At 45.7% G+C, this 12,095-nt stretch overlaps 1 protein-coding gene across 1 annotated transcript; it reads left to right on the forward strand.

Moving 5' to 3' along the window:
* Positions 1 to 423: 423 nt before the first annotated feature.
* On the forward strand, positions 424 to 4,725 carry TCF21 (transcription factor 21). The gene is made up of 2 exons (XM_053381965.1): positions 424 to 1,148; positions 4,188 to 4,725. The coding sequence occupies exons 1-2, from the start codon at positions 639 to 641 to the stop codon at positions 4,275 to 4,277; spliced, it is 600 nt and encodes a 199-aa protein (XP_053237940.1). The 5' UTR covers positions 424 to 638; the 3' UTR covers positions 4,278 to 4,725.
* Positions 4,726 to 12,095: the final 7,370 nt, after the last annotated feature.

A 12,095-nucleotide genomic window follows, 5' to 3' on the forward strand; every position in this document is an offset into this window, starting at 1 on the left:
CAAGCCTCCTTGCTCCACGGGTCCATGGGTCGCTGTAATGACAGAAAACTGCTTGAATGCTCAAGAGCAAAATATCACAGTTTCTCTAAGTGTGCTGGTAGAAAGAGAGAGAGAAAGCTTGGCATTGGATCCATTTGGCAAAAAAAGAGAGAGAGAGAGAGAGAGAGAGAGAGAGAGAGTCCTGATATTTGAAATAGGAGACCTCCATTCAGTTCTGAAAGCAACAAGGCCTGTTCTTAGAAAGGCTCACCTCTAGGGAGACATCCAAGGAGCTAGACTGGGTGACAAAGGAGAGAGAGACAAAATCCAAGGGAAGTGAAGAAGGTGGCACCCCTGCTAAGAAGTTCTCCTGTCCCTGATCTACTTCGGGAGTCCCTCTTGCTTCACCCAGGAACGAGGGTGGGGAGAGACTGGCGTGGCCAGCCCCGGGGAAGCCCCTCCCCTGGGCCGGCCGGCTCCCCAACCATCCCCCCAGGATAAATGACTCCGGCGTCCGCCTCGTCGAACTCCTCGCAGCCTTCCCTCTCACCGTCCGAAGGCGGGCGAGGGAGGGAGGTCCAGGAGGGGATCCGAGGCGCGGCGGGCTCACCCGCCTGCGGCTGCCCACTCCTCCCAGGTGGCATCTGCCGGCCACCACCATGTCCACGGGCTCCCTGAGCGATGCAGAAGACCTTCCCGAGGGGGAGATGCTGGAATGTGACGGCAGCCTGAAGATGCGCAACTGCTCCCCGACGCCGCGGCCGCTGCCGGCGCCTCCGGCTCCCCACCGCTGCCACGAGAGCAACGACGAGGGCTCCGGGGGAGGCGGCGGCGATCGGGTCTCCCCTGCCAAGGGCCGAGGCGGCGCCCCCTCGTCGGGCAAGCGGAAGAAGGCGCCGGGCAAGAAGAGCCCGCTGGGCGGCGTGGGCGTGCTGGGCCCCGAGGGCAAGCAGGTCCAGCGGAACGCGGCCAACGCCCGCGAGCGCGCCCGCATGCGGGTGCTGAGCAAAGCCTTCTCCCGCCTCAAGACCACCTTGCCCTGGGTGCCGCCCGACACCAAGCTCTCCAAGCTGGACACGCTGCGCCTGGCCTCCAGCTACATCGCGCACCTCCGGCAGATCCTGGCCAGCGACAAGTACGAGAACGGCTACATCCACCCCGTCAACCTGGTAAGCGGACTGGAAGGGAGGCAGCGCCCGGGACCAGCGCGGAGTCCTGACAGGCCCCTTCGCGCAAAGCAGCCCATACCTCCAGCTCTGCCCTTCTCCCCTTTCCCACCACCTCGCTTGGGAGGGAGGGGGGGTCACGTCGGTTGCTGCAGGCTTACAGGCAGCTCCGGGTAGCTGGGGTTTCTTTTTAGACGCAGAAACTTTACCATCCCCGGCCCTCCCCGTCTGTCGCTTTTTAAGTAACAACGGTACGTTATCGTCCTTGCTTGGAAACGTGGTCCATCAGCCCCGGTCATTCCGCTGAGTGGAGGCTCTGGTCTCCCCCCCCCCCCAGTGTTGCCCCGACGGCACGAAAGCCTCTTTTTTCAAAGCACACACCACCGCGGACGTGTTTGACCTAAAGACGACCCGGAGTCCGTGGGAGGAAACGGGAGAAGCAGCAGCCCCCGCCCCACTTGGCACAAGCCGGGCAGGAGCTGTGGGGCGCCCCAAAGATCCCTCGACGCGCTTGCTCTCCAGGGGTTCTGAGAGTAACACCCCGCCTAGCAAACCTCGCTTGGCTGCTCTGCTGTTTTATTTATTCGGAGGAGCTGTCATTCCCTGAGCTCAGTTCTCTGTACCTAATTTTTTGTTACTGTTGTCATTTATTAAATTTGTATACCGCCAGGAAAAATACAAAAAGAGAACACAAAATACATAACTAAAAAACCAAGGAACCCCAACCACCCTTGGTGTTGCTGCTTTAAAAATTCGTCGAATACGGCCTGGAACGGTTGGGCTGGGAATTTCCTCCCTTCCTCGTCATTCCAGCCGAGCTGAATCACTCCGGGGTAAGTGCAGGGAGGGGAGAGGGATGCTACTTCGCATTAAGTCCTCTCCAGTCGCCTTTGGTGACTAGACCCCGGGTGGCAGCCTGCTTCAGACACAGCGAGGCTCTTTCAGAGCCGGTCCTTTCTCACCTCCCTCTCGCTCAGGATTGAAGTTGGGGGCTTGGGTGGGCGCCACAGAATTAGGTTAGGCACTTGGGCCACCCGCTTCGTTTTATTCAAACGGCGAGATGCGCTTCTCTCGCCGAGGACACTAACTGAACTGCGAGAGACGCCCGATTAATTCACTGAAGGGCGTCGAACGTCGGAATGCGCGACCTCGCGTGTCTATTTCCAACCCTACGTCGTAACTTTTATTATTGGAAGTTCAAGATGAAACAACAACAAACGAATTTTGAAGGTCAGCGTGCAGCTGCCCCATTATTTTCATGTTCTGTCGTCAGGAGTCTCTGTCAGTTCCAGTTGTCCGGGGGTCGCGGGCGATGACACACCTTCACATTTCTGACCACTGGGTCCAGTAAAGGGAGGGGGAGTAGCAATAGGGCGGCTTTGAATGTTTGGGAACCGTCTGCATCCCACCTCCAGATAACTAAGAGGACAGGGGGAGATTCTAAATGGGGCAACCATAAGGCATAAAAATATATTTAAAACCCCGTTTCAAGAGTGGGTGTGTAACCAGTAATGTCCCCAGGAATTGAGATATTTAGCATCTCTTACAGCGCAAGCCAATGCCTGTCTAGTGGTTACTCAAATGTAAATCCCATATCGTTCCATGGGGCTTAGTCCCAGGTAGGAAGGGACAGGGTAGCAAACTCAATAGCTTGCTGCAGCGACTAAAATGGTTTATATTTTTAAAACACAAAAGCAAATCCTTACAGCTCAGTGGAACAAACTCCATCCCCCAGGTTTTAAAAGTCCAAGACTTTTTATTTTAAATGAATGAGTACCATGGGGGAAAATGCATTCCTTTCTCTATTTTCCATAAAAATTGTCGTTCTGGAAAATTTAAAAAGTAGTCATTTTTATATAAGCAAAAACGATTACAAAAACAGAAACAGCAATTAAATATGTTAATATTAACAGAATCCTTTTTGAATTAAAATGTATTCGTTATTAACAAAAATTTACACAATATTGGTGTCCATACTTATATGAGTATAATTATTTTAGCAAAAAGATGTCCCATTAATCAGAAAGCAACGAAGCACAAAAAATGTTTCCAAAATATGTTCTGATTGAAGATAAGATTTTTGTTATATAATATGTCCGGACTATGTTAATTTGGTCATTGTTATTGTATTATTGTTTAATATTATTCTAAACCATAAGATGGTAGTGCAGCGATTGCTGTAACAAGCATAAAAGGCTGGGCAGATTTTTAAATTATAAGTATTTGCACATTTAAAAAAAATAAAAAGCAACCTGAAGTAATTGTAACGCTTTATGTTTGGAAAGAAATTTAGCGGATATAATGGGCTTTTGCAGTTTTAAAATTTACACACCTACTGCGTTCAGCTGAAGGGCTTTTCACCTCAAAGGAACTTTTTGGAAACCAAAAGCCAAGTATATCGTGGAAGAGAAACGAAATGGCCAATTCTGAAACGCTTTTAGAACCAGATAGCGCTGTTATCATTTTCAAAACAAAGCAGCAGCCGTGCCTTGACGTTACCCAGTAGAGAATGGACAGGTTTTAAATCTGTCTACCACAATCTGCCTGTGTGAGCCGTGTCAATTAATATGCTTTAGGGAAACATTATCATTTCTAACCGAACGTGGCACATTTTGCTATCGAGGATAAATAAAGCGTGACCCGTCACCCAGAGGATTACAGAGAACTATGGGGAGAGGGGGAGAGGGCGCACCCGCGCGCAAAGAGAGAGCGAGAGATGCTTTTATGGACCAAGTGTTTTGTGTTTGCGCTGTGATTCCAGACAATACGGCGGAGCCATCTTAAAGACCTGGTTACGCTCAGTAGCTGAAACTGTCTAGTCTAACCACTTCTTCTCATTGTTTAGAAAGAACACCTGGGTAGTCTATGAAATTCTGACAGTTGGCTTTGCTTTATCGCCGTCCAAGTGCTACACCATTTAAAGCACACTGATCTCTCTCTCTCTCTCTCTCTCTCTCTCTCTCTCTCTCTCTCTCTCATCTCTCCTTTCCCTCTTATTCTGTTTTTTCTGTCCCCCCCACCCTCTCTCCCTTATGGCTCCAGACATGGCCCTTTATGGTTGCTGGCAAACCGGAGAACGAGCTGAAAGAAACAGGGAGCACCACTCGGTTGTGTGGCCCTACAGCATCCTGACCCAAGATGTCCAAGCCTGGGAACAGCAACCTTGTTTGCATGCAGCGGTTTCTGCCTGTGCATGCAAGTATGTGGGCTTACTCGTGTGCAGGACTGTTGGTGATGAGAAAGGAAGGAGCCGACCAGATCGCTTCCCCGTGAGGAATAAAAACACACACTAAATCTGAAGAGGAGACCAAATGCACCATGCCAAAGGAAGAAGGGGGGAAATCCCACAGTGCACGTATTTAACTTTATTAACTTGTATATATTTGACTATCCTGCAACAACGCCTTGCTGGTTCAAGGACTGTTTTCTGGATTCCTCCTCCTAGACTTTGCCACTGTCTGTTTTTGTGTGCCCCCCCCTTTCTTGTGAAAGACTGCGATTCCTAGAATCAATTATTTCGATAGTCACATCTCTCTCAAAGAATTCACATTAAAGATATTCTATGGATATATTTTCTTCAGACAGGCTTTGCTATATTTTGTTTCAATTAAAAAAGGGGAAAAATCACTGGTCCTTAGCAGGAAAGGAAAATAGCACATATAGTGGCTTGGGTTTCTTTTAAAAGATACAGTATTTTTAAAAAAGAAATTGCTGAATAGGACCATATTATCAGTTCATCTGCAAACCTTTAAATGGCGTGATGCATCACAAAGCAAAATTGTTTGACCCTAGATTGCAAAATGTTTATTTTTATAATTAAGAAGAGCTAGACTGTGTCCTTGCGGGGTGGGTGGTTTGGAGGGCTAGAAAAACAGAGCACAGGGGCTGCCAAACTTGTAGAAAGCACACACACACACACCTCCAAAGTGTAATGAGAGTTTTGATTGGGAAGTGGATGCATTGTGACATTAGTTGTGGAATCAGATGTTTTGTGATGTTAGCTCAATCCAGAAACTGATCGAGGTGGAGGAACTAGATTCTGAAACATTTTCACTATTAACAACTTTAACAGACTCCTGTGCATAAGTAAGTAAGTTCAATATATAAGATTATAGCCTAAGACTAGGATTTATCATTTGCAAACATGGTTAATATGGCAATGGATGTGGGAAACACAGTTTTAAATTGCCCGTGTACTGAAGACACTATAGGGAGCACTTTTTACTGAAGATGCAAACTATGTCTTTTAGTATAGAGTGTGTCCCTTTTGAATGTTGCCAATGCAAAGATTGAAAGTGGAAGAGAACTGCTTGGAGGTAGGCACCATTTATTTCAATGGAGTTGTCTGTAAGGAAGGTGCTTGCAGGATTAAAAAAGTTGTTTCCTATTGGGAAATATGTTCTATGGTTTCAAAGGGATTTGATGCCCAATGTGTGTCTAGAATTAGGTTGCTGGCTTTGTTTGCTTTCAGTGGGATTGCTCTTAAGCCATTTTGTTTGAAGATGTGCTCCACATTCAATGACACATACACATAATGTGTTTAGGATCTGGGTGCAACGTGGAGAAAAGTTATGAGTTTACATTTTAACATCCTCGGTCAGGTGTGGACCTTCCTTTATGTAGAATAGGTTACTTTTTGGAAAACCAAATTATAGAGGGTATCAAATTAAGCTGACACGGGTGGCGCTGTGGGTTAAACCACAGAGCCTAGGACTTGCCGATCAGAAGGTCAGCAGTTTGGATCCCCGCGACGAGGTGAGCTCCCATTGCTCAGTCCCTGCTCCTGCCCACCTAGCAGTTTGAAAGCACGTCAAAGTGCAAGTAGATAAATAGGTACCGCTCCAGCGGGAAGGTAAACAGCATTTCCGTGTGCTGCTCTGGTTCGCCAGAAGCGGTTTAGTCATGCTGGCCACATGACCCGGAAGCTGTACACTGGCTCCTTTGGCCAATAAAGCGAGATGAGCGCCGCAACCCCAGAGTCAGTCACAACTGGACCTAATGGTCAGGGGTCCCTTTACCTTTACCCCTAAATATTCTATGAAGGATCCCCCAACCATCCAGAAACAATGTGGGGACAGTGAGACTCCAGGGGATGCAGTCAATAGAGCCAGTTTCTGCTTCTCAGCCTAACTTACTTCACAAGGTTGTTGTGAGGACTAAATGAGGGAGAACCATGTACTCCAACTCAAGAGAAAAAGGTAGAATAAAAATGCAAACCCCCCCACAAAAGCCTTAATCTCCCCACTCCCAAACCTTGAATCCCCCAAGTTCAAGCTTCAGCACCTTGAGGAAGTGTTGTAGGACCGACCTGGGTGAGATGTTCTTTAAAGCTCAGGAAAGAGATGGAATTTTAATAAATCTGATGAAAACTTGCTGGGATGCATGTTTGCTTTCTCTGTTATCCACCTGATGTGGATCGAGTTGAATGGGTCGTGCATCTACATGAACACTTATATTTCCTGGCAAGCACTAAGACAATCCTGACTGGCTACCACTCTTCATCCTCCTTATTCCAATCCTAGGCTCACTGAAGTTGGTACAGAGCGTCCCATATGCTTGCTTTCTATCAGAAGTGTGTCTCATTTTGTTGTCTGCCAGACAAATGACCAGAATTAACTAACAGACATTGCATCACAGTTTGGGGGGGCAAAGGTATTGTCAGAATTTTCTAAAATCAGGATGTCCCCCAAATACACATACCAAATCTATGCCTTCTATGCATCGCAGAAGGTACTTAAACAATGTTGTTCAGTGCATGATGATTGAATCACTGAAGCCTTGTTATATGCACAGACATACACTGATGATTCAGTGATAATCTCAGTATAAAATATTAGCGATGCTTAATTTCTTAAGAGGTTTGCTGGCTCGGATCTCTTTCAACTTCGTGTAACTTGACATCCTCCATTCCTAATCCATTGAAGAAAAAATGTAATTGCTCTCAAGTGAACACATAGCATTCTGTAGTACAGTGGTTCCCAAAATCCTTTGCCATTGAGCCACTTGGAAATTGCTGGGAGTCCTAATGCTTTTCCTTAATGCTTTTTCTTCTGTTTGTTTTAGCAATTGCAATGAGTGGTGCTGGTTGCCGTATGCTTTTCAATTATAGTTTTACTTTCATTTTTTATATTTCATTTCATTGTATTACAACCCGAATTCTATAGAATTCAAATTGTAATACATTAAAATACAACAGAAGAAAAGACGCAGTAAAAATACGATTAAAAACCAATATGAAATATTTAATACAAACACTCCATGGACCATATTAATCTTGCTCATGGACTGCTGGAAATGCACAAACCACAGTTCCCCTGCTGTGGTATATTCTTAAATGAATTCTCATCTTTATTTTACTTCATATGAGCCTTGGCTATCTAAACAGGTTTGGTGCTAATCCCTTTGCGATGCGGCTTGAAGGAAACATTGCCCATGAGTGGTAAAAACCTGATTCAAAGATATAGACATGATCACCTTAGGAGGTGGTGGAGCCAGGGCTGCAGCTAAGGAGAATTAAGGAATACTGATGAAGTAGAGTGATTTGCATTTGGGGGAGGGGTATACCTCTGCTTGCCCAGCTGTATGGTGCCTTCTGGCTTCTTAACTTAAACAACTTTCTTTCTATTGCATTGAATTGATTTGTTACTCGGTGGGAGATTAAGCCGAGAGATAAACAGAAAGTGCTGGTCTCTTTCCCCTGAACAAGCTCAGTCCAGAGGCAGCTGATGCGCCAGATCCCAGAGAGCTGTTTAATGTTTCAAGGTTATGACCGCACTGTTTACAAGATGTCTTCGGTTATTTATACTGTTTTTCCCAGCAGAGGGGCTTTAAATTTCCGCTTCACTTGCTCTTTCAATATATATATTTTTCTATATATTTCTGTTCTGTTCAATTCAATAGCCTAGATATTTTATTGCCGTTCTCCTTTTGGGAAGAAAGGGAAATACGTCATAACATTATCACAGGGGAAAAGCATGATTTGGAAATGTACAAATGCCCAGTAGAAAGTATGCAAGTAAACAAAAGGAGATTTGGTAGCATGGAGAGATGTCATTAAGAGCTGTTGCCCACTGGCTGCTTTTGACTATAGCTGTCATCAGCTCCAACCAGTGGACATAGGTCAAAATAACAGTCATGCAGTAGTTGCTTCCCAACTGACACTGTTTTCTAGATGTGATCCATATCTAGATCCATGAGAGATCTGTTCATACACAAGCAAACTGAGGTTGCACAGTTGAAGGGGATTTGGTGCTCCCAAGCAACAAACACACTTAAAAAAAATGTGATAAGAAAAGTGCAAGAAAATGCACTGGAAAGTGACGTGTAATGATGCTGTCAGTGCTGACCTTTAAAGCCCTAAACGGCCTTGGTCCTGTATACCTGAAGGAGCATCTCCACCCCCATCGTTCAGCCCGGACACTGAGATCCAGCACCAAGGGCCTTCTGGTGGTTCCCTCATTGAGAGAAGTGAGGTTACAGGGAACCAGACAGAGGGCCTTCTCAGTAGTGGCGCGCGCCCTTTGGAATGCCCTCCCTTCAGATGTGAAGGAAATAAGCAGCTATCTTCTCTTTAAAAGACATCTGAAGGCAGCCGTGTTCAGGGAACTTTTTAATATTTGATGCTGTATTGTTTTTAACACTTGATTGGAAGCCGCCCAGAGTGGCTGGGGAAACTCAGCCAGATGGGCAGGGTATAAATAAATAAATAAATAAATAAATAAATAAATAAATAATAATTTTATTATTATTATTATTATTATTATTATTATTATTATTATTATTTAGTAGCAATGTATGTAGTGGAGCAGAATCGTGGAGCTGCCCTGCCAACACCACCTTCACTGCTGCTTACCTGAATGGGGCTGGAGCAGGTAAAGTTGGGGCTGAGCGGCTGCACTGAAAGGACCACCATCGGCCAATCCGCTGTCCCATCATCCCCCCCCCCCACTGCCATCCAGGCAAGCAGTGTCACTGTGAGGAGAGTGGCTCTCTCCACATCATCTCAGCACAAATGAGAATGAAAGCTTAGCTAACAGTGGCAGTGTACAACCTCCGCACAAACTTTGTGCCAACCAATCAAGAGGAGTGTGCAATTACATGGGTCCAAAGACTTTCCCTGTGGCAGAAGATTTTGTGAACCAGAACCCATTTTTCAAGTGCATGAAATGATCTCATAAGTGGGTTGATTACACATAGAAGACTTAAAAAAAAACTAACCCCATGGCAATGGCTGTTTAAATGTTGTGTTTCAATAAAAAGTGATGGAATGTTAAGAATGCTGACATTTGAGGGAACAAGGTACAGGGCCTGCCCAAGGCATTTTGCTGTCTGAGGCAGAGTATCAACAGTGTCCCCCAGTGGGGAGATCAGAGTGTCTGATTAGGATGTGGGAGAGCAGGGTTCAAATTCCCACCTTGGCCATGAAGTTCAGTGGGTGACCTTAGGCCGGGCACTGCCTCTGTGCCTAACCCACCCCATAGGGATGTTGCTGGGATTAAATAAGGTGAGACAGAACCCTGCATGCCACCTGAGTTCCTTGGAGAAAAAGGTCTGATATAAATACAGCAAAGAACCAAAAACCCACCATCTAAGTCAAGGCGCACTGCACTAGAAGTCAAGGTATTTTGGTGCTTGAGGCAGAAAACCCCAAAATTCAGCAAGTATTGTATTTTTACTCCAATTTCTTTTTACTGGAGAAAAATCGGCTAAAAGGCTAGGATTGTAGTGGTGAGAATTAACTGGAAACAAGTAATATTTACAGTGGAGTAGAAGCTTGCAGCCTTAATTAATTAACCTGGACATGCAGAAGGCACACTGACAATATATAAGGTAGAAATAGTTGACATTGTGAATGAAGCCAGCCCCCAATAGCAGCAGTATGAATAACACATTTCACTGATAGGTGTGATGAGATACCTAACTGCTTGCAGCCCTTGCATATGACTTGAAACTCAAATTCTTACCCCATACTACTTTAGATCTGGAGTAGTCAATGTGCTGCCCTGCACATGTTGCTGGACGACAATGCTTCTCTTCCCTTGACCAAATGTGCTGCAGTCCAATGACATCAGGAAAGTACCGAATGGCCTACCCCAGCTTTAGATGGTGATACTTGTGGCTGATGGTGACTGGTCAAATGTAGGCATTGGGATTATTTGCATTTATTGAATTTACATCCTGCCTTTCCTCCCAAAGGAGCCCAGGGTTTCAAACAGATCCACAATTTTAAAAAGAGAAGCAAAGCAACAGCATTCTAAAAACAATTACTGTTTTAAAAACATTCTAAAAGCAGTCACAGTTAGAAAACATTCTTCCATCTAGCGATCTCGGGTTTGCCAGGAACAGTATTCTGGGATTGGAGACCTGACCTTTACAATGGAAAAAAAGAGAAACTGAGAGAAGCGAAATTGACTGATCCTTCCACCCCCAGGGTAGCCACTTATGCATTGCCAAAGAAAAGGAAATGCCTCAACACAAAGAGCATACATATAAGTTTAATATGCTAAATTGTATGCATAGATGCAATTTTGTAATGACAATTATTGAAACAGAATTTCATCTCCAGGTGCTGTTTCTGGGCATTGCTAAGACCCACCCACCCGCACATGCTCCCTTCTTGGAGTTCTTTACCTTTAAACCAGATGTGGACTGGAAACCCCTTCAAACAGAGGACTCCTTCAAAGAGAGGGCTGTCCTCTGATAACCTGTCAAGCAGAGAACTGTCCCCTGTAGGAGGACACATGGCCACCCTGACAGCTGATGCATGCCATTCGTTTCATAAATGGGGAAGAGAGGAGGAGATAATTCCCGCTTTCTGTGGCGCCCACACTTTAGCTGTAGTTACGGTCATAACCCACAGCCTCAGTGTAAACAGTGCACTAGATCAATGGTGATGGGAACCACAAAAGTTGTAAATGAAGAATGCCAGAACCCCCTCTGGTTATTTGACATATCTCCTGGAAATCACATAAATTGGGACAGCTCAAGCAGGTTAACCAGTCTTTCTTCTGGATTCTATAATCTTTCCTGGGAATTGTTTGTTGAACATCAGCTGAGTTTGCATCACAGCGTTCCTTTCTGATATACAGTGGTACCTCGGGTTACATACGCTTCAGGTTACAGACTCCGCTAACCCAGAAATAGTACCTCAGATTAAGAACTTTGCTTCAGGATGAGAACAGAAATCGCACGGCAGCAGCGGGAGGCCCCATTAGCTAAAGTGGTACCTCAGGTTAAGAACAGTTTCACGTTAAGAATGGACCTCCGGAACGAATTAAGTTCTTAACCTGAGGTACCACTGTAAACGTATTGTGGATTATTATGCTTCTTCTAGTTTCTCCCTTTTCCGCCCTCCTCCCTCCAGAGCCTTTTTCCTTATGTGTCATGTGTTTTAGACTGTAAGGCTGCAACCAGTGCCCTGGCTTTGGCAGGAGCAAGGCTTAATAAAGCAGTGGGGGGCACTGCCATATCCACAGCCCTGCTGCTCACACTGGCCAGAAAGTGGGGTGGGGTTGCTCATTAGATCCATATTTTGCAGGAAGGCCAGCAGATCCCAGACTAGCTCTGCTCTTCCCCACCCCTGGAGTTCCCCGATTCAGGTCTTTCTTCAAGCTGCAGCTGGCAGAGATCTCGCTAGTGGCACTTCCTCCCTCCTGCCCCTTTGGTGTGTGAAATGGAGACCTGTGTGCCAGCAGACATCTTCATCCAAACCAACCCCACTCCCAAGCTTTGTGCAAAGGCGCTTTGGGCTGCAGTCCCCACCTGAGAGCAGAGACTATTTTATCATTCACATTTGTAAGGAGCCACTTCTTGGCTGAGAAGCGGAATAAAAATGCTTTTAATAAACAAATGAACTCTGAATCCACAAATGTAGGTCTGCATACAGGAGACAGACTCTAGTATGAAGAAGCATGATTGAACGATACAAACAACTTCTTATAAAGAGCTATA

This window comes from Podarcis raffonei, chromosome 3 (assembly GCF_027172205.1).
Source record: "Podarcis raffonei isolate rPodRaf1 chromosome 3, rPodRaf1.pri, whole genome shotgun sequence".
Taxonomy (NCBI): Eukaryota; Metazoa; Chordata; class Lepidosauria; order Squamata; family Lacertidae; genus Podarcis; species Podarcis raffonei.

Bases quoted from the DNA above. Each gene is read 5' to 3' on its own strand.
- TCF21 (XM_053381965.1), top strand. From the start codon at position 639: ATGTCCACGGGCTCCCTGAGCGATGCAGAAGACCTTCCCGAGGGGGAG. The intron at 1,149-4,187 runs GTAAGCGGACTG...TTATGGCTCCAG, and splicing joins ACATCCACCCCGTCAACCTG to ACATGGCCCTTTATGGTTGC.